This window comes from Natrix helvetica, assembly GCF_964273705.1.
Source record: "Natrix helvetica genome assembly, chromosome: Z".
Lineage (NCBI taxonomy): Eukaryota > Metazoa > Chordata > Lepidosauria > Squamata > Natricidae > Natrix > Natrix helvetica.
Genome location: NC_138554.1, coordinates 5,836,460 through 5,859,571, shown reverse-complemented (window position 1 = coordinate 5,859,571; position 23,112 = coordinate 5,836,460). Strand labels below are relative to the sequence as shown.

General features: G+C 38.3%; 1 protein-coding gene and 1 pseudogene across 2 annotated transcripts; both read left to right on the top strand.

Moving 5' to 3' along the window:
• Window positions 1–90: 90 nt before the first annotated feature.
• Window positions 91–5,940, top strand: LOC309401207 (vomeronasal type-2 receptor 26-like; annotated as a pseudogene). Its single transcript has 5 exons — window positions 91–290; window positions 1,467–1,758; window positions 2,172–3,035; window positions 3,135–3,186; window positions 5,042–5,940. The product of its transcript is annotated as a vomeronasal type-2 receptor 26-like (transcript).
• A 5,260-nt stretch (window positions 5,941–11,200) lies between these two features.
• LOC309401206 (vomeronasal type-2 receptor 26-like) lies at window positions 11,201–22,404 on the top strand (the record flags this gene model as incomplete). Its single annotated transcript, XM_081970267.1, has 5 exons — window positions 11,201–11,400; window positions 12,575–12,866; window positions 13,273–13,875; window positions 21,235–21,373; window positions 21,506–22,404. The coding sequence occupies 5 exons, from the start codon at window positions 11,201–11,203 to the stop codon at window positions 22,402–22,404; spliced, it is 2,133 nt and encodes a 710-aa protein (XP_081826393.1).
• Window positions 22,405–23,112: the final 708 nt, after the last annotated feature.

Below are 23,112 nucleotides of genomic sequence, written 5' to 3'. Positions count from 1 at the left end.
CCTTGGATCAATCTTTAGATGAAGTATTGGACTATAGGTAGTTTCTGATCAGGAGGATGGAAGGAAAAACTTTTACACAATAACAAAAGCATGAAGATGTTCCTTGTGATGTTTTTGGTGCACAAAGTAGTCACTCTGAAATGCCCTGCAAGTGATGCTTTCCTTGTTCCACATGAGTGGTACCAGCCTGGAGACCTCATCATTGGTGGGATGGCATCTCACTTCGGTTACCACCTTTACGAAGCTAAATTTAGTGAAAATCCTTCTAAGAGACCTTATGAGATACCAGTGTAAGAATATTTTTTCTCTATGTCTAATGTTACTCAGATTTTCAAAAATCCTTTGTAGGACTAAAAAGTTATTTGTGCATAACTGTAAGGTGTAAAATATAATCTATGCCTCCCCTTTCTTCCAATTGTATCTGTTTATGAAGGGAGAAATAACATTCTTTACATTATCCTAAAGTATTTCACATCAAATCAAGAAGTCTTTATATGAAGATTTATTGGGATAAAGATAATGTCAGCATTCCAGATAGCATCCAAAATTAAATTAGAGTCCAAGGCAACATGCTGCTCAAAGTTCCTATTTATTAAGAGTGTAGGAAAACCTGAATCTGAAGCTTCTTCTGTCCCCCCCACAAATTAAAGTTCATGATCTTGCCCCCATACCCACAAATCCCTCGCATGGTCCAATCTTCCACTGCCATGCTATCAGTTCCACCCATCCAGTTCGGGTCAGGTGCAAAGGTGCCAAGAGAAAGGATGACCTTGGAAATTCAGAAAGGAATTTTGTTTTGGCTATAAAATAGTCCACTCCTTACTAACCCCCCTCCCACTACCCTACCAATTAAACAGCATAGTAGAATAGAATAGAAGTGTGGCAAGCCAAAGATCCATAAGGAATATGGCTGCAGACCTGACAGATAATTTTTAGAAATGTTTGGCATTTTCTCTCCTCACAAAACATACGGTAAATAAGTGATACCTCCTGAATCTATTCATAAAACATTTTTTTTTAAAAAAACATAGAAAATATTGTATTTTGAAAGAAGTGACCACTTGTATTTGTTCCAATGCATATTTCTTCGAAGTCAGGGAAATGCTGTGTAAAATAAATGTGAGCTCTGTAGAAGTTAGCAATATACAAGAATATTTTAGTTCAGGGTGGAAATGAGGGGTCCTCTCACATTGATTGTTGTCTTGAAGATGTCTCATTAGCCAAACTAGATAATATCATCAGTGCTAGGTTGTGTTGATATTACCTACTTTGGGTAATGAAATGTCTGGAAGAAAACAGCCAGGCTCAGAGAACACCAAGGACCCCTCTGTAGAAATATTAGAAAAACTATTTTCTTTCTATTAGTGTCAGAGAAAGAAATGTTTGTTATTGAAACAGAAATGTTGTCACCTTATGAGAATTGTCAATTTTCACTTTCAACTGGGGGGGTATTTAAATATTTGCAGCATATTCACCAAATTTCACCAACATGTCCTCGCCTTGGCTTTTGCTGTGAAGGAGATCAATGAAGATTCCCAGATCTTACCTAATGTCACTCTTGGGTTCCACATCTATGACAGCTACCTAAATGCAAGGATGACCTATCGCACCACTCTGGACCTGCTTTTCAAATCTCAGGAATTTGTCCCTAACTACAAGTGTGATAGCCAGAAGAATCTCATGGCTATCATTGGAGGACTGGATTTTGTCACATCCTCTCATATTGCTGAAATTACTGGAGCCTTCAAAATTCCACAAGTAAGTTGTGCAAGGGCTAAAGGAGAACAATTCTATATTCTGTTCTTGATGTTGTTCTGGATTAATTAAGAAGCAATAAAGATTAGGGTTATGTTTGTATTAAGATGTTCTGCCTGGCTTAAGGTCTGTTAGTTGGCATACTTTTGAAACTATAATGCTGAATACAAGAACTGAGTATCCATAGACAGTCCACATCTGAGGTAAGAGTTGAGAGTAGTAATCTTTATTTCTATCAAAAGAATTGATCAATTCTATGTGTTTGAAATAATTCCAATAAATTCCTTTCTGTATTTATACTTAGAAGAATTTCAGGGAAACAATTCCTTCCTTGCATATATTTTATATGAAAACTAGATCAGGACAATTGCATTTGATCCTAGAACTCAAGAGAATACTACTCTACTTTCTTGCAGCTGACATACGGCTCATTACCCCAAAAGGAATTTCAAACCAGTAAGCTCTCTTCACTTTATTTCATGGTCCCCAAAGAGGACCATCAGTACATTGGGATTGTCCAACTGCTTCACCATTTCAGGTGGACATGGATTGGGATATTTGCTGTTGATAACAACGATGGAGAAAATTTCTTGCAGAACATGCAGCTCTTACTTTCAGAGAACAGAATCTGCTCATCGTTTATAGAAAGACTCTCACAACTAGTCCACTTGGAGGACTTCGCAGAAGTAATTCAAAAAATCTTCATTATTTCCTTGAATTGGATAAATAGCCGAGCCAATGCATTTCTCGTCTATGGAGAATCGTTGACAATTATGTGGCTGAGAATTGTCACATTTATGGTAGATCCTGAAAGCAAGGAAATTGCATTGCTTAGAAGGGTATGGATCACAACTGCCCAGATTGATTTTGTATTATCGGGATTTCAAATCAGGTGGGATCTCCAGATGTTCCACGGGGCTATTTCCTTCACCGTTCATTCAAGAGCAGTTGCAGGTTTCAGGGAATATCTTCAGACCATCAATCCTCTTTCAGTCTACAGAGATGAGTTTTTGCAGGAAATTTGGGAACAATTATTTGATTGTTCATTTCCAAAACCAGAACTACAAGAAATGCATGGTAGGAAAAGCACTGGAGAGATGAAGCTGGAGGATCTTCCTGGACCTGCCTTTGAAATGGAGATGACTGGCCATAGCTATAGCGTCTACAATGCTGTTTATGCTGCGGCTCATGCTTTGCAGGCTCTGTACACATTGCATTTCAACAGAAAAAAACCTATGATGGATAAAAATCCTGACCTTCCACATCTCCCATCTTGGCAGGTATTCCCTTTGCTTTGGACTCTTCTGTTATTTCAATAAGCAGCTTGGCATAGAATTATGTTTTGACCCCATTGTGGAAAGTCTTAACATTTTCTGCAGGTAGAATCAAGCATGAGAAAACAACCAAGAAATAAGGCGGAATTTCCTGTTGGTGAGAACAATTAACCATTAATTAGTGGATCAGAAGTTTTGGATGCTCCAACATTGGGATTTTTTACAAAGAGAAGGATAACGATTTATCTGGAATAGCATAGGGTCTCCTCCTTGAGCACGTTGTTTGATTAGAAAACCTCCAGATCTTCTGATTCTGATATATTGTTCTGTCTTAAATAGATAATAGAAAAAAAATGGTTTCTCTTGTTATTCTAATCACGGAGAAGCTACTGTATGAATTATGGTTTTTATATCACTATTAGCTATTTAGTAAATCACCAGACATTGTATAATAAGAGATTATTGAAATGATAATTTAGATTACTCTTCATTGCTGCCTCCAAAAATAATCAATTCTTCAAGAACTTTGTACGTGGCTTATGAACCTTTCCTGGGGAACAAGCTGAATTTTCTGTCTCTATGAAACTGATCCTTCTTAGATGTGGCATCCATAATATGAAAAATGAAATATGTTTGCAATAATCACTATCTTGCATCTCTCCGTGGAGGAATGCTTGACTCACAAAGTCTAAAATTTGGCAAAAGGACATTAGTCATTCCTCAGACTGTCAAAGTGCTTTCTATCAATGAGGAAAGATTAGATACGATATACGTGAAAGTAGTTATTTAAGTAGTGAATCTAAATAATAATTTAAAGAATTCCAAAGTTCCAAAATTCTTTTTTCATTCTGCTTCAGTTAATTCCTACTTTTCCTTATATTACTATCAAATAAAATATATAGTGTAGACATTACATTATTAACAATATTGATTATCCAATTTCAAAGCTTAATAATATTGTAGGAATGGTAAGAATGAGTGAATGAAACTTTGATATTATTTTCTCTTCTCTATTATATTGCTTTTCATTCAATCTCTCTTTTATTCCCTTTCAAGTAGCTCCATTCATTTCTTCAAGGCATTTCTTTTAACAATTCAGCTGGGGAGAGAGTGTTCCTGAATGAGAAAGGGGAAGCAACAGGTGGATTCGACATCACCAACTTGATCACTTTCCCAAACAGATCCTTTCAGAGAGTGAGAGTTGGGGAGATGGATCTACAGGCTCCAAAAGGAAAGGAATTATTCATTGATGAAGATCTAATTGTCTGGCAACCAACTTTTAACCAGGTATCAAATTAGTGATTCTACCTTAATCCATTATGATCCATATTGTAAATTGTTATGATCCCATATTGAACAAATTTCTTTAGAAATCTAATTTCTATTTTTTTAAAAAAATAAAAATGGCATATTGTTTCAAATGTAGATGATCAAAGATTCCTCAAATTGGCATATATGATATTACAATGTAAACGCCAGGATTGCATATTTGGTGGGCATTTCCACTTGAAAACACAGGAGTGGCCATGTTTGCATGAAATTGTTACCCTATATAATTATTTATTTATCCTACTCTTCAGACAGGAGTTTTTGAACCTCATTATATTTTCTCAATTATTTTTCGGTTGTTGATGAAGTTGTTAATTTGCTGTATTCCTTTGGGAAGTCAATAATCATGTTACTACATTAAGGAGAAAAATCAGCAACTGTCTTTAAAACTCTTCTTTTCAAAAGATTTTCATGTTTATCATCAGGTTCTTCCATTCTCTCGATGCAACGACCCTTGTTTTCCTGGATCCTGGAAGAAAGGGATTGAGGGAAATCAATTCTGCTGCTATGACTGTGTTCCATGCCCAGAAGGGAAGATTTCAAATCAAAATGGTAGGGTATAAATTCTATGACATTTCATTAGACTTAAGCAAACTTTAGCAAACTACATGGGTGTATAAACATAATGTGATTTTCATAAAATTAGGAGGCCTAGATGACAAATTCCTTGATTTTCCTTCCAGATATGGATGACTGTTTTCAATGTTCAGAAGATCATCATCCAAACAAAGAAAAGAATGGATGTATCCTGAAACCAGTTGTGTTTCTAACCTTTGAAGAACCGTTAGGAATTGGTTTAGCCTCAGCAGCTCTTGGTTTCTTATTTTTGACCTCTTGGGTACTTGGAACTTTTTTTAAGCACAGGGATACTCCCATTGTCAAAGCCAACAACCGGTCCCTCACCTACACCCTCCTTGTCTCTCTTCTGCTCTGTTTTGTCTCCTCTTTGCTCTTCCTCAGCCAACCTGGGAAAGTGACCTGCCTTCTCCGGCAATCAACTTTTGGCATCACCTTCTCAGTGGCCATTTCTAGTGTGCTGGCCAAAACAATCACTGTAATTGTTGCTTTCATGGCCACTAAACCAGGATCTCAGATGAGTAGATGGGTGGGGAAAAGATTGGCCTTTTTTATCGTCTTTTCTTGCTCTCTCGTACAAGTATGTTTTTGTCTTCTTTGATTGTGGACATCTCCCCCATTCCCTGAGTTGGACATGCACTCGGAGCTCCAAGAAATGATTTTACAATGTAATGAGGGTTCAACATCCTTCTTCTATTGTGTCTTGGGCTACATGGGTCTCTTGGCCATTGCCAGCTTTATTGTGGCTTTCCTTGCCCGTAAATTACCCGACAGCTTTAATGAAGCCAAGTTCATCACCTTCAGCATGTTGGCCTTCTGCAGTGTGTGGATCTCCTTCTTTCCAGCCTATCTGAGCACAAAAGGAAAAGCCATGGTAGCTGTGGAGGTCTTCTCCATCTTGGCCTCCAGTGCTGCATTATTGGGATGCATATTCCTCCCAAAATGCTACATCATTGTTTTGCGTCCTGACCTCAACCACAGGGAGCAACTAATTAAGAGGAATTAGCACATCATGTGATCTTTCTTTCTAGGTACAATTGCTGAAAAACAGAATAGAAAAACTGTTCGCTATCTACAGGTACATATAAAACATATAAGAATATTGTTTTGTTTTCCTGTCAAGGAAGAATTTATGTAAGCTATTTAAGATTTATTCATATTTAAGCGCATTCCAAAGTAAGTACTCATGTTGCTGCAATTCCATCATTGTCTAAGATTCTTTAACCTAATCCATTCTCCTTTTCAACACTCCTTTTGAACTTGACTTTGATCTAGTTTTCTTAGTTGCCATTAGGATATTTCAGATATTGACTCAAATGATGTCCAACATTTGCAGTGACATTTTCCTGGGTTTTACACTTTCAATTTGTAAAGCACTATACAAATATAGTAAAATGCTGACCGACATTTTACGAATAAATATTTAACACAGTATTATAGTATATTGCATACAATTTCTGAGGGTGTTTTGTATATGTAATATACATTGAGTTTGTGAATCCTGAATATTTAACTGTTTTGAAAGAAAATGGCTTTCATACTGGGTCATAACAATTCACATTCCACACCTAAATCTATTTCCACTGTAAATTAATAATATGGGAAATTTATTGAAATGAAATTTTCCCAGGCAAAAAACCCCCACAATACAATCCTAGGTTCTATTAATAGGTAAAAGTAAAGGTAATGTTTTACTTCGCACATATGTGCTAGTTGTTCCCAACTCTATGGGGCAGTGTTCATCTCCGTTTCAAAGCCAAATAGCCAGCACTGTCTGAAGACATCTCCGTGGTCATGTGGCCGGCATGACTAAATGCCAAAGGGGCACGGAACACTGTTACCTTCCCAGCAAAATGGTTCCTATTTTTCTACTTGAATTTTTACATGCTTTTGATGTGCTAGGTTGGCAGAAGCTGGGACAAATAATGGGAGCTCACTCTGCTACGTGGCACTTGGGATTCAAACTGCCAAACTGCCGACTTTTCTTTTCGACAAGCTCAATTCCTTAGTCCCTCACCCACAACATTAATAGAGCGATAGAATCAAGATCACAAGAAGATGTAGTATCACTTTACAAAGCCTTAATAAAACCACACTCAGAAAACTATCCATTTCTGGTCACCACACTATAAAAAAATATCTGGATATTCTAGAAAGACTGCAGAGAAGAACCAACAACAGTCATTAGGGGCTGGAGGCTAAAACATACGAACAATAGTTAGAGGAAGTGGGTATGACTAGTCTAGGGAAAAGAAGAAGTGGGGTGAAATGACAACAGTGTTCCAATATTTGAGGGACTCCTACAAAGACAAGGGGTTCAAACTATTTTTAAAAACACCAAAACACGAGAACAGAAACAATGGATGGAAACTACGCAAGGAGCGAAGCAACTTAGAACTAAGGAGAAATTTCCTAGCGGTGAGAGCAATCAACCAATGGAATAGCTTGCCTCCAGAAGTTGGGGGATTACTTCATCACTGGAAGCTTTGAAAAAGAGACTGGAAAACCATTTGTTAGAAATGGTATAGGACCATGATGGCAAACCAACAGTACGCATGCCACAGGTAGTACATGGAGCCATATTTGCCGGCATGCAAGACATCAGCTCTGCCGTGCATATGTGCATCGGCCAACTGAATTTTGAGCTTCTGGGGGGGCTAGGGGAGCCCATTTTCCATTCCCCAGATTTCAGGAAAGCCTCCGGAGCCTTGGGATGGCGAAAACTCCCCCATTCCCAGGGTGGTGGTGGTGTCGTGCACGCATATACAGATGGGTGACGTGCATTGTATTAGGGGTGTGGGTAGACACGAACGTGCAATAACTCATGCACGCACAATTTGGGCACGCCTTTACAAAAAGGTTTGCTATCACTGGTATAGAATCTCCAAATTGGCACGAATAGCCAATGCTCCAGAAGATAGACTCAAGATACAGAAGGATCTTGACAGACTTGAACATTGGGCCCTATCCAACAAAATGAAATTCAATGGTGAAAAAAATAAGGTTCTACGTTTAGGCAAGAAAAACAACTTGATTGTAGGATTTGTTGCCTAGGCAGGGGGTTGGACTAGAAGACCTCCAATATCCCTTCCAACTCTGTTATTGTATTATATTCTGTTTCTTTGTTTGTTTGTTTGTTCATTTGTGAGAATTTATTTGTCGCACATTCACTGTCAGGGTTTCCGGGCTGCTGAAAAAAAATCCAAAATACAAGCAATAGAAATAGTAAACATTCCTACACACACACACACACACACACACACACACACACACACACACCGGGGATGACAATCCATTAGGTAAGCCACCTGACGGGCACCATCCCACTCTGGGTTCCAAAGGCCTGTTGGGCCTTGCAAAATACTATCAAAGTGGGTGCCAATCTAACCTCCATGGGGAAGATGTTCCAAAGAGAGGGAGGCACCATAGGCCCATTTTCTGAGTCCTGCCACATGTGCTTTCTTAGGAGAGAACACCCTCCCAGACTCCCCACTCTGGTGGGTCAGGTGGTTGTGACCAGGATGAGATGGTCCTTCAGATAACATGGCCCCAACCATGTTAAGATTTAAAGGTAAAAACCTTTACCCAGAAGGAAATTGGCAGCCAATGCAGCTCTCACAAGGAAGGTGACACATTTGAACAACTGGGTCTACACTAAACCACCACCACAACCACCTCCTCCTCCTCCTCCTCCTCCTCCTCCTCCTCCTCCTCCTCCTCCTCCTCCTCCTCCTCCTCCTCCTCCTCCTCCTCCTCCTAACCTACATATTTTCTGGACAGTACATTGACTGGGTCAAATCTTATCTAAATCACAAAAACAATAGTTATACAAATAAATATCTGTACAAATCTTCCAAATTCAAGAATATTGGTCTCTTTATATAGACCTTTATCATTTTTCCAATAGTTCATTTAAAAATCAAAAGTATTACTTTAGGCCCTATCTTTACCACATCCTGCTAAGTAATATCATTTAATATTTTAAAAATTACTCCTCCTCCTTCTTCATGATTGGACATTGGGATCATATTAGCAATCCTATTTTTATCAACAGCCACACGAAAAAGTGCTGCTGAGTTTTGTCCAAACCAGTCCCTTAGATTTTGAAGCCATGATGTCCTTCTTCTGCCTGGTCCTCGTTTGCCTTCAGTCTTTCCCTGGAGGATTAAGTGAAGTATGCCATATTTTTCCAGACGTCCCATCACATGTCCAGAATATTCCAATTTTCTCATTTTTTAATGGCTTTGATGATTTCCATTTGCTTTCCCAGGCGGCTTATCACCTCCTCATTTCCATATGGGCGATTGAATTTTGAAACAATTGGAGCCTCCGGATATTTTTCAAGGGAAGTCCCATATCTGAATGGTCGAATAGTTGGCAACTCCATATCTCTGCTAAAAAATGCTCTGTCCTACACAGTGTCAACAAAAACCAGAACACCAAATGCAAGCTGGGCGGATACGACCTAATAGATGACCCACACTCTGTCAAGGACCTAGGAGTACTCATCTCTAAAGATCTAAGCCCCAGAGCACCCTGGAACCCCATTGCCAAAAAGGTTGTCAACCTTATTTTACGATGTTTTTTCTATGGTAACCTTATACTGCTAACTAGGGCATACAAAACCTTTGCTAGAGCAATCCTTGAATACTGCTCACATGCCCGGAATCCACGCTGTATAGCAGACCTAAATACAATAGATAGGGTCCAGAGGTATTTCACAAGAAGAGTACTTAACTCATCTGCTTGCAAGAACATACCTTATGCCACCATGCTTGAAATTTTGGGCATGGAAAACCTCCAAATATTCTGCCTACATTGTGACCTAAGCATAGAATACAAAATTATATGATATAATGTTTTACCTGTAAACAACTACTTCAATTTCAACTGCCATAATACAAGGGCAAACAATAGATACAAACTCAAAGTAAACTGCTCCAAACTCGATTGCAGAAAATACGATGTCAGCAATAGAGTGGTCAATGCCTAGAATGCTCTACCTGACTCCGTTGTTAGTTCCTCAAACTCCCATATCTTTAACCTTAATCTGTCCACTGTGGCTGTCACATGTTTCCTAAGAGGTCCCTAAGGGGGCATGCATAAGCGCACCAGTGTCCCTACCGTCCCTATCCTACTGTCCCCATTGATATGTACTCATTTTATGTGTTCATGGCTGTGTTACACTTATTTATACCCATCTATTTGTACTAATCTCATGCAAAAATGTCCATGTCTATACTAATACCTGTTGCCTTGTACATGTTGACAAATAAATAAATAAATAAAATCAATCAATCAATGGAGAGCCCCATATAAAGCTGCTGGTCTCATTATTGATGGTATAGTCTATCCCTTTTATGAATTGAACTTAAAGCATCATGACATAGAGGTTTATTTACAAATGAATGGTTTTTTTTTTCTTTTTATATTCTTAGCCAGTTTCCCAAAAATTGTTTAGGTGAGTAAAAGATGTCACAGCATAAATGTAGGTTTTATATCTAACATAAGCCATTCTTACTTTCCAATGTTTTTAGTTCTGGGAGAAGAAATCATATGTTAAAATGTAAGCAGTAGAATAATAGAAACTTTGGTGCAAAAAAAGTTTTCAGTGAGTTCATGGTAATTTTTTTAAAAAAAGTTTCTGCATTGTTATTCCTCATGACTGATACCCTCTGGATATGTTCCTATTCTATTTTGTGAAAAATCGATAGAAAATAAATGTTTTTAGATTCAAAAAACACTTTCAACAATTTCAACAACCAGGCATATATTTTATTGCAAATCTCCCTTATATGATTTTCATTGGCATTTGCTCATATAAAAAAAATAGTTGAACCAGTGGCCAATTATTATCTCATCAAAAGAAAATAATTAACTCCTAAAGGAATCACCATATTTTCTCAGCTAGGCCAAAACATCAGGGGCTGCACAGAAGGAAATGATATTCAATAACAGTCAAGGTATCAGCTTGGATAAATGAAACCTTTGAAGTACAGGAAGTTTGGCACAAGGGTAACAACAGCTCTGTTGGGCTCATTGCTTCAGATGTCTACCCTCTGTTCTCTTCTCCCAGAGTATCTGTTCAAACACTGTACAGGATACAAATTTGCACTCACAGGGATATTCAAGTAGAAAAGGATAGATTTTCTCATTAGGTGCATTCTCACATACAACCTTGGATCAATCTTTAGATGAAGTATTGGACTATAGGTAGTTTCTGATCAGGAAGATGGAAGGGAAAACATTTTCAGAATAACAAAAGCATGAAGATGTTTCTTGTGATGTTTTTGGTGCACAAAGTAGTCACTCTGAAATGCCCTGCAAGTGATGCTTTCCTTGTTCCACATGAGTGGTACCAGCCTGGAGACCTCATCATTGGTGGGATGGCATCTCACTTCGCTTACTACATTTACGAAGCTAAATTTAGTGAAAATCCTTCTAAGAAACCTTATGATATACCAGTGTAAGAATTTTTTTCTCTATGTCTAATCTTACACAGATTTTCAAAAATCCTTTCTAGGACTAAAAAGTTATTCGTGCAAAACTGTAAGGTGTAAAATATAATCTATGCCTCCCATTTCTTCAAATTGTATTTGTTTATGAAAGGAGAAATAACCTTTGTGAGATATTAAAACCAATTCTTATACTCACAATGCAAATCACAATTCTGGTTCACAATTCAAAGATTTATTGCAAAGAAATGAAATAGTAGTTTCAAGCCCGGCCTTCCAAACTCTTCACGAGTACAAAGAGTGCAAAAAACAGGTTTCAAGCAATACAATTTATACTTTTCTAATCATTGCACATGATGCCTAAGAAGATCTCCCCATCTCCAAAGTCATTCTTTCAAGTTAATAAGCATTTCAAGAGACCAGACCCCTTTAACTTATCAAAGATTTTCAAAAATCCTTTATATGACTAAAAAAGTTATCTGTGGATAAACGTAAGGTGTAAAGTATCTACCCTTCCCTTTGTTGCAATTCTATTTGGTTATGAAAGGAGAAATAACCTTCTTTACATTATCTTAAAATATTTCACATGAAATGTACAAAACATAAGATCAAGAAGTCTCTATATGGAGATTTACTGGGATAAGATAATTTGTAGAAAGATTTGACATCTCTCCTCACAAAGAATATATATTTGGTGAATAAGTGACACCTCCTGAATCTTTTCATAAACCTTTTTTTTTAAATGTCATAGAGAATATAGTACTTGGAAAAAAGTGACCACTTGCATTAGTTGCAGTACATATTTCTTGGAAATCAGGGAAATGCTGTGGAAAATAAATGTGAGCTCTGTAGAAATTAGCAATATAGGAGTTTATTTTAGTTCAGGGTGGAAATGAGGGGTCCTCTCACATTGATTGTTTTCTTGAAGACGTCTCATTAGCCAAACTAGATAATATCATCAGTGCTAGGTTGTGTTGATGTTACCTACTTTGGGTAATGAAATGTCTGGAAGAAAAGAACCAGGCTCAGAGAACACAAAGGACCCCTCTGTAGAAATATTAGAAAAACTATTTTCTTTCTATTACTGTCAGAGAAAGAAATGTTTGTTATTGAAATAGAAATGTTGTCACCTTATGAGAATTGTCAATTTTCCCTTTCAACTGGGGGGTATTTAAATTTTTGCAGCATATTCACCAAATTTCACCAACATGTCCTCGCCTTGGCTTTTGCTGTGAAGGAGATCAATGAAGATTCCCAGATCTTACCTAATGTCACTCTTGGGTTCCACATCTATGACAGTTACCTCAATTCAAGGATGACCTATCGCACCACTCTGGACCTGCTTTTCAAATCCCAGGAATTTGTCCCTAACTACAAGTGTGACAGCCAGAAGAATCTCATGGCTATCATTGGGGGACTTGATTTTGTCACATCCTCTCATATTGCTGAAATTACTGGATCCTTCAAAATTCCACAAGTAAGTTGCTTAATCGCTAAGGAGAAACAATGCTATATTCTGTTCTTGATGTTGGTTTGGATTAATTAAGGAGTATCAAAGATTTGGGTTATGTTTTTATTAAAATGTTCTGCCTGGCTTAAGGTCTATTAGTTGGCATACTTTTGAAACTATAATGCTGAATACAAGAACTGAATATCCATAGACAGTCCACATCAGAGGTAAGAGTTCAGAATAGATTTCTTTATTTCTATCAAAAGAAATGATCAATTCTATGTGTTTGAAATAATTCCAATAAATTCCTTTCCGTATTTATACTTAGAAGAATTTCAGGAAAACAATTCCTTTCTTGCATGTATGCAAAATAGATCAGGACAATTGCATTTGATCTTATAACTCAAGAGAATACTACTCCATTTTCTTGCAGCTGACCTATGGCTCATTACCCCAAGAGCAATTTCAGACCCGTAAGCTCTCTTCACTTTATTTCATAGTCCCCAAAGAAGACCATCAGTACATTGGGATTGTCCAACTGCTTCACCATTTCAAGTGGACATGGATTGGGATATTTGCTGTTGATAACAATGATGGAGAAAATTTCTTACAGAAAATGCTCCCCTTGCTTTCAGAGAAAGGAATCTGTATATCACTTACAGAAAGACTTGAACAGCGAATCTACTTGGAAGACTTCGTAGAAGTAATTGAAAAAATCTTAATTATTTCCATGCATTGGATCAAAAGCAAAGCCAATGCATTTCTAGTCTATGGAGAATCATCGACAATTACATGGCTGAGAGTTGTCACATTTATGGTAGATCCTGAAAGCAAGGAAATTGCATTGTTTAGAAGGGTGTGGATCATGACTGCCCAGATTGATTTCATATTGTCAGGATTTCAAATCAGGTGGGATCTCCAGATGTTCCATGGGGCTCTTTCCTTCACTGTTCATCCAACAGCAGTTGCAGGTTTCAAGGAATTTCTTCAGATCATGAATCCTCTTTCAGACTACAGAGATCAGTTTCTGCAGGAAGTTTGGGAACAAGCATGTCACGATGTTAAAAAGTTTGCTAGGCCTGAACTGCCTAAACTGACACTCAAGAGTTAAACTAAGAAAGCTTTATTGCGCAGGTCATAAAACAAAATGTTATCTGAAAGTGATTTATTGCGCACGCGTTACACATTCCAAATTCCTCTCTTCTTTGTTCGGCAGCCAACTTTTGGCTGACGAAGCTTTTCATTATCAAAATGTAACCAATTAGTTATTTCTGTTTTCATTTACTTTTATTATTTTATTATTAAAGTTTGTTTATTAATTAGAATATTTTAAAGACTTATTTTTCTCAATATCTCAAAAGATATGCGGAAGGGAAACAGCCACGGTCCATTGATCTCCAACAGGGTGTTTTTCCCCCTGACAACTTGGTAGCAGAGGATGGTTTTTTGATGATACAAGCTGAGATGACTACAATTTATGGCTGTATTTTCCCTTCATGCTATCTAAAGATAACCGACTAAGCCTAATTAGCAATGTCGAAGAGAAAGAAAAGAAAAAAAAACATGGACATGGAAAGCGCTCGAAAGAATCCATTCCCTCAGACACAGAGGAGCAAGATTCTTCAGGTGCCGAGCCAGATGTGGGGGAAGGAGTTACAGAAGGCAAGATCTACGGACTGAGGTCAGTAAATGTCCCTCATTATCAAGATACAATTAATGAACGGCAAAAGTCTAAACGGCAACTGCCGGCACAGGAAAAATCCTCCCACGCAGAAAGCAGATTTTATGAAATTCCCCCAGATGGTGAGCAAGAAATGCAAAGCTATCTTGATCAAATAGAACGTTTAGAAAGATATGTTAGGGAGGCGAGAGTGTGTTTTGAGGAGATAAGGCGAAGTAGAAGAAGCTCCCCCACTCCCAAAATGTCTGAGGACGCCATCTTGTCTTCTTCAAAACAACAGCCTAAGACACACCCCACAGAGTTCATTGGTCAATTAGAACAAAGAGACATGTACACGTCACCGAGGTCACGTGGTCCCTTTGAGTCAATTGAACTTCAGGCCATGTATAGAGGGCTGCAGCCAAGAAGTGAAGCTGCACTGCCATCTGCTGGCGGAGAAAAATCATTACAGCAAAAGATGATGAGGTTTAAAGAATTAGCTATGAGTTTTACAGAAGCCCAAACTTTGCCATCAGAGGTTAAGTCTTCAACACCCCCTGGCGGCGTTGAATCCTCCCTAGATGAAAAAAGGCAAAGCCAAAGGCGAATTCGAGGAAGCCAATTTGATGTTGCCACGCAAAGGCCAATGATGCAACCCCAGCATCCCCTGGTTCAACAACCAGCTTTGCAACCAGAGCAACAAATTGTTCCTCAGCAGGTATTCACAGTCACCCCCTTGACTGGTGAGTCCAAATTAAAGGAGTCAGGAGAGAATTATAAAGCCTGGGTCAGTGAAATTGCGCTCTTGCTTCGAAGAGAAGGCACATATTCCATGGTTTTTGATCCTCCCCGTCAACCCTGGACACCTGCAATAAAAAACCTCGAAAACAGAGCAATCACGACTTTACTCATGTCAATGGAAATTGAGATCCAAGGTATCTTTCCACCTGATGCAACTGCCCAAGAAATATGGGCTATTTTGGAAGATTGCTACAGGCCCGTTTCAATTGAATCTTCATGTTTGCTCATGTCTGAGTTCCATGGTTCGAAGTTGAAACCTGGTGAACAAATTGGTGGACATTTGACCAAACTGAAAAGAATGAGAAGTGAATTGAGACAAAATGGCCATGTAATCGATGATATCCAAATGATTAGCATCATCATTAACTCATTGAATTATGAATGGAAAGATGCTGTTGCAAAGATTAACTACGTGCCTATTGCTCAACGCACAGTTAACCACGTTTGCAGACTTTTAGTGGAAGACGAAGCTATCAGGTTAGCTACCCCACATCTGCAACGACCTCCAGCGCCAAAGGCTCCAGCCAGACGTCCCTTCCGAGGAAGAGGCTACGCTCCAAGGATGCCAAAATGCTACACCTGCAACCGTGTGGGACATGACACCCGGGATTGTCCCCAACGAGTTCCAGCTCCCGCCACGTACCAGCCCAGAGGAACAGATTCCAGAGGCAGAGGTAGAGGCGGAAGACAAGGTCGTCGTGGTCCAAGGCGTGATCCACAAGCTCCGCTTGCGACACTGGCCATAACCAACGTTCCACAACCTGATCCAAAGTTCGACAGACGTCTTTTGTGGACTTTAGATAGTGGAGCAGCTGTGCACGTTACCCACAGAAGGGAACTTTTCACAGAGATGGGCGAACCAGAGCCCGAGTATCGAGAACTGTATTCCTTCACCAACCACACTTGCAAGGTTATGGGAAAAGGAACTGTTTACATTGAAGAGCTCGATACACACATCCCTGATGTTTATTACATACCTTCAGCAACCAGTAATTTGCTTAGTCAAAGTCACTTGTCTAGAGATTTAAAGTTCCAGGTTCACCACCTCGAAAAAGCAAGTTACTTAGTTAAAGATGGAGATATTGTTGCTGAAACCATGCTGATTGGTGGTGTTTATTACTTAAAGCCAAAGCCTAAAGAGCAAGCCTGAGGGTCCTCATGAAACTGTTAATGTTGAGAATTCACTAACTGGTAAACCTTTGCATTCCAGGTGTATTCACAAGTGGCACAGAAGATTGGGGCATGCCAGTTTTCGTGTTCTTAGAAAGATGCCGGAGTTCGCAAAAGGTTTGGATCTAAAGGGGTGTAAGGTGTTTTTGGATTGTGCGGTTTGCAAAAAGGCTAAATCCAAGGCGGCTGCAATTCCCAAACACGCTACACGCCGGTCAACACGCATTTTTGATTTGGTACACACTGACATAGTGGGTCCTTTCCCACCAACACTTGGTGGCAGAAAGTATTTTTTAACAATTGTAGATAATCATTCTAGATATGGATTTGTATATCCTATGAGAGAGAAATCTGAGACCTTTCAGATCTTTAAAGACTTTGCAGCGTTTGTTTCTACACAATACCAAGTTCGCATCGCCAGAATCCAGAGTGACCGTGGTGCAGAATTCATGTCTCAGCGTTTCCAGGACTGGATGCGTAAGAATGGAATTCTTCATCAGACATCTGCTCCATATACACCGGCTCATAACGGAGTCGTAGAAAGAAGACAAGGGGTTCTACAAACCATGATGCGTTGTCTTCTAGAAGATGCCAATCTCAGTAACGCATACTGGGGTGAAGCAATCAAATATGCAAATTACATTGTCAACCGTACTTGGAGCAGTGTAATCAATCAAACTCCTTTCTACATGCTGTATGGCTACAAGCCTAATCTCAAGAACCTCCATATTTTTGGTTCATATGCTATGGTGAACACTCCCTTAAGTCAAAGAAGAAAGGGAGGTACAGTAGCAAAGAGACTGAGATTTATGGGTATTGATGATAATTCAAAATGGTACAAATTCATTGATACTAAACATGTGATTGTCATTTCACAATCTGCTAATTTTGAGGAAGATATTGACTGGTCCAGGATTCATTCCAATGATCCTGAAGTTTATTTTCCTAGAGATGGTGTTCCAGATGCCACGCAGCCTGATGACAATTCGCAGGCAGATATTCCTTCTACCAGTTCTTCACAACCTGATGTTCCGTCTTCTCAAGCCGCGGATGCTGATGCTAGCGACGAACGTGAAGACGAGGATGATGATGAAGAAGAAGAAGAAGACTGGTCTGTTGTTCCTAGACGCTCCAAGAGGGCCACAAAAGGAATCCCTCCACAACGTTATTCATGGCAACTGACAAAGTCACCATTACCTTTGATTTGCAACGTTACTCTTCCTCCAGAGACATTCACACAAATCAAACAGCTTCCTGATTCAGAACAAGACAAATGGTATGATGCAATGCAGGATGAAATGGACAGTTTGAAGAAACTTAATGTATTCACACCTGCAAAACCTCCAGCAAACAAGAAAGTCATTGGCACCCGATGGGTCTACAGAATCAAGAAGAAACCGAATGGTGAGTCTTTATACAAAGCCAGACTTGTAGCTCAGGGTTTCGTTCAACGTTATCCTGAGGACTACACAAACACTTACTCACCAACAGTCAGAACTGAAAGTGTAAAAATTGCCTTAACCACTGCAACTATTCTTGGTTTAGAAGTTTTTCAATTTGATGTGGACACAGCTTATCTACATGCAGACCTAGATGAAGAGATCTACGTGAGAAGCCCTCCAGGATTCCGAAAGCAAGAAGGGGATACCTGGTTCCTGAACAAAAGTCTTTATGGTCTGAAACAGTCAGGTTTAATGTGGTATTTATGTCTTACTGACAAACTAAATTCAATGGGCTTTATTAAGTCCGAAACTGATGAATGCGTGTTCACAAAAAGATCTAACAATGCATATGAGATAATTCTTGTTTATGTTGATGATATTGTTTATATTGGTCCAAATAAGAAAATGAGTGAGATTTTTGCCAAAAGTTTGCAGAGATACTTCACACTAAAATCTTTAGGACACATTAGCACTTATTTAGGTGTTCAAATTGAAAAGACACAGAAGGGGTTTAGTCTTTCACAAGAGGAGAAAATTGACCACATTCTACATCATTGCAACATGAAAGATGCTAGCACAACAAAGACACCCATGCAAACAGATTTTCACAACTTAACACATGAACCAAGTCCTGAGTTCGAGGATCAAACACTCTATCGTTCAGTCATTGGTTCACTATTATACATTAGTAGTTGGACCAGACCTGACATCGCACTTAGTGTTAATCTTTTATCACGACACGTAGGTAAGGCAACACAATTTCATTGGTCATGCATTAAGAAGTTGTTGAAATACCTAAAACACACTAAACACATGAAGTTATTGCTAGAACCAACACACACTGATCAACCAAAGTTGATTTGTTTTGCCGATTCCGACTGGGCGAGCAACAAGAAGTCACGCAAAAGCACTTCTGGTTACATGATGTTCCTAAATGGTTGTCCTGTTTACTGGCAAGTGAGAAAACAGAGTTTTGTTTCATGTTCATCTACTGAAGCTGAATATGCTTGTGTTTCAGATGCTTGTAATTCTCTAACGTGGTTTGATGCTTTGATCACAGATATCTGGACACATCCGATTCGACCAATCACCGTGATGGAAGATAATGTATCTGTTGTTTATATTTCTGAGTCACATTTTACAGGTTCTAGGTCCAGACACATTGACATTCGTTATCAAAACACAAAGCAATTAGTTAAGCAAGGTTTTGTTAAATTGCAATATGTTTCTACACATGATCAGATCGCAGACATGCTTAACAAACCACTTGCCGCAAATCAACACGAGTATCTGCGAAAGAAGATGTGCCTTAATTGATGATTTGATGACGTCAGCCCAGACTAGCAAAAGAAGGGGTGTCACGATGTTAAAAAGTTTGCTAGGCCTGAACTGCCTAAACTGACACTCAAGAGTTAAACTAAGAAAGCTTTATTGCGCAGGTCATAAAACAAAATGTTATCTGAAAGTGATTTATTGCGCACGCGTTACACATTCCAAATTCCTCTCTTCTTTGTTCGGCAGCCAACTTTTCGCTGACGAAGCTTTTCATTATCAAAATGTAACCAATTAGTTATTTCTGTTTTCATTTACTTTTATTATTTTATTATTAAAGTTTGTTTATTAATTAGAATATTTTAAAGACTTATTTTTCTCAATATCTCAAAAGATATGCGGAAGGGAAACAGCCACGGTCCATTGATCTCCAACAGGGTGTTTTTTCCCCTGACAAAGCATTTGATTGTTCATTTTCAAAACCAGAATTACAAGAAATGCATAGTAGGAAATGCACTAGGGAGATGAAGCTTGAGGATCTTCCTGGACCTGCTTTTGGAATGGAGATGACTGGCCAAAGCTACAGCATCTACAATTCTGTTCATGCTGTGGCTCATGCTTTGCAAGCTCTATACACATTGCATTTCAATAGAAAAAAAACTATCATGTGTAAAAATCTCGACTTTCCACATCTCCCAGCTTGGCAGGTATTCTTTTTGCTGTGGATACTTTGTTTATTTCAATCAGCAGTTTGACATAGAATTATTTTTTGACCCCATTGTGGAAAGTCTTAATACTTTTTGCATGTGGAATCAAGCATGAGAAATCAAGCTAGAAATAAGGAGGGATTTCCTGTTGGTGAGAACAATTAACCATTAATTAGTAGAACAGCTTGCCTTCAGAAGTTTTGGATGATCTAACATTGGAAATTTTTACAAAGAGAAGGATAGCCATTTATCTGAAATAGCGAAAGGTCTCATCCTTGAGCACTGTGTTGGATGAGAAGACCTCCAAGTCCATTCTGACTCTGAAACTGTTCTGTCTTAAATAGAGGCAGAAAAAGGGTTTCTTTCTATCAATGATGAAAGATTATATATGATCTATGTGGAAGTAGTTGTTTAAGTAGTGAATCTAAATCAAAATTAAAAGAATTGCAACATTCCAAAATCCTATTTTTCATTCTGCTTCAGTTAATTCTGACTTTCCCTTATATTGATATCAAGTTAAATACATAGTGTAGATATGTACATTATCATACAATATTGATTATCAAATCTCTAAGCTTAATAACATTGTAGGAATGGGAAGAAAGAGTGAATGAAACTTGGATATGATTTTCTCTTCTCTATTATATTGCTTTCCATTCCCTCCAACTTTCATTACCTTTCAAGTAGCTCCATTCAATTCTTCAAGGCATTTCTTTTAACAATTCAGCTGGGGAGAGAGTGTTCCTGAATGAGAAAGGGGAAGCAACAGGTGGATTCGACATTACCAACTTGATCACTTTCCCAAACAGATCCTTTCAGAGAGTTATAGTTGGAGAGATGGATCTACAGGCTCCAAAAGGAAAGGAATTATTCATTGATGAAGATCTAATTGTCTGGCACCCAGCTTTTAACCAGGTATCGAATTAGTGATTCCACCTTAATCCATTACAATCCCATATTTAAATCTCTTTAGAAATGCAATTTCTATTTCTTTAAATAAACAATGGCATATTCTTTCAAATATTGTGGATGATGAAAGATTCCTCAAATTGACAAATATGATATTACAACGTAAAAGCCAGGATTTGATATTTGGTGGGCATTTCCACTTGAAATCACAATAGTGGCCATGTTTGCATGACATCATTACCATGTATAATTATTTATTTTGCCTCCTCTTCAGACAGGAGGTTTTGTACCTCATTATAATTTCTACATCTTTTCAAGTTGATGATGGAGTTGTTAAATTCTGTGTCCTTTTTGGAAGTCAATAATCATGTTACTTCATTAAGGAGAAAATTCACAAACTGTTTTAAAACCTCTCCTTTTCAAATCATTTTCAGGTTTATCATCAGGTTCTTCCATTCTCTCGATGCAATGACCCTTGTATTCCTGGATCCTGGAAGAAAGGGATTGAGGGAAATCAGTTTTGTTGCTATGACTGTGTTCCGTGCCCTGAAGGGAAGATTTCAAATAAAAATGGTAGGGTAGGAATTCTATGACATTTCATTAGACTTAATAACATTTTAATAAACTATTTGGAGGCATAAAAATAATGTGATTTTTCTATAATTTGGAAAATCTATATGACAAATTCCTTGATTTTCTTTCCAGATATGGATGACTGTTTTGAATGCTCAGAAGATCATTATCCAAATAATGAAAAGAAAGGATGTATCCCAAAACTGGTGGTGTTTCTAACTTTTGAAGAAACCTTAGGAATTGGTTTAGCCTCAGCAGATCTTGGTTTCTTGTTCTTGACCTCATGGGTACTTGCAACATTTATTAAGCACAGGGATACTCCCATTGTCAAAGCCAATAACCGGTCTTTAACCTATACTCTCCTTGTCTCTCTTCTGCTCTGTTTTCTCTCCTCTTTGCTCTTCCTCAGCCAACCTGTCAAAGTGACCTGCCTTCTCCGACAATCAATGTTTGGCATCACTTTCTCAGTGGCCATTTCTTGTGTCCTGGCCAAAACCATCACTGTAATTGTAGCTTTCATGGCCACTAAACCGGGATCTCAGATGAGGAGATGGGTGGGGAAAAGATTGGCCTTTTTTATTGTCTTTTCTTGCTCTCTCTTACAAGTATGTTTTTGTCTTCTTTGGTTGTCAACATCTCCACCATTCCCTGAGTTGGACATGCACTCAGAGCTCCAAGAAATGATTTTACAATGCAATGAGGGTTCAACATCCTTCTTCTACTGTGTCCTGGGCTACATGGGTGTCTTGGCCATTGCCAGCTTTATCGTGGCTTTCCTTGCCCGTAAATTACCTGACAGCTTTAACGAAGCCAAGTTCATCACCTTCAGCATGTTGGCCTTTTGCAGTGTGTGGATCTCCTTCTTTCCAGCCTATCTGAGCACAAAAGGAAAAGCCATGGTAGCTGTGGAGGTCTTCTCCATCTTGGCCTCCAGCGCTGCTTTACTGGGATGCATATTCCTCCCAAAATGCTACATCATTGTTTTGCGGCCTGATCTCAACCACAGGGAGCAACTCATAAAGAGAAATTAGCACATCATGTGATCTTTCTTTCTAGGTACAATTGCTGAAAAACAGAATAGAAAAACTGTTTGCTATCTATAGGTACATATAAAACATATAGGAATATTGTGTTTTTTTTTTTTTTGTTTTCTTGTCACGGAAAGATTTATGTAAGCTATTTAAGATTTATTCATATTTAAACCCATTCCAAAATAAGTACTCATGTTGCTGCAATTCCATCATTGTCCAAGATTCTTTAACCTAATCCATTCTCCTTTTCAACACTCCTTTTGAACTTGACTTTGATCTAGTTTTCTTAGTTGCCATTAGGATATTTTAAATATTGACTCAAATTATGTCCAACATATGAAGTGACATTTTCCTGGGTTTTACACTTTCAATTCGTAAAGCACTATACAAATATAGTAAAATGCTGACCGTCATTTTATGAATAAATATTTAACACAGTATTATAGTATATTGCGTACAATTTCTGAGGGTTCTTTGTAAATGCAAAATACATTGAGTTTGTGAATCCTGAATATTTAACTACATTGAAAGAAAATGGCTTTCATACTTGGTCGTAACAATTCACATTCCACACCTAAATTATTTCCACTGTAAATTGCTATCACGTATTAATAATATGGGAAATTTATTGAAATGAAATTTTCCCAGGCAAAAAACCCCCACAATACAATCCTAGGTTGCATTAGGAGGTAAAAGTAAAGGTAATGT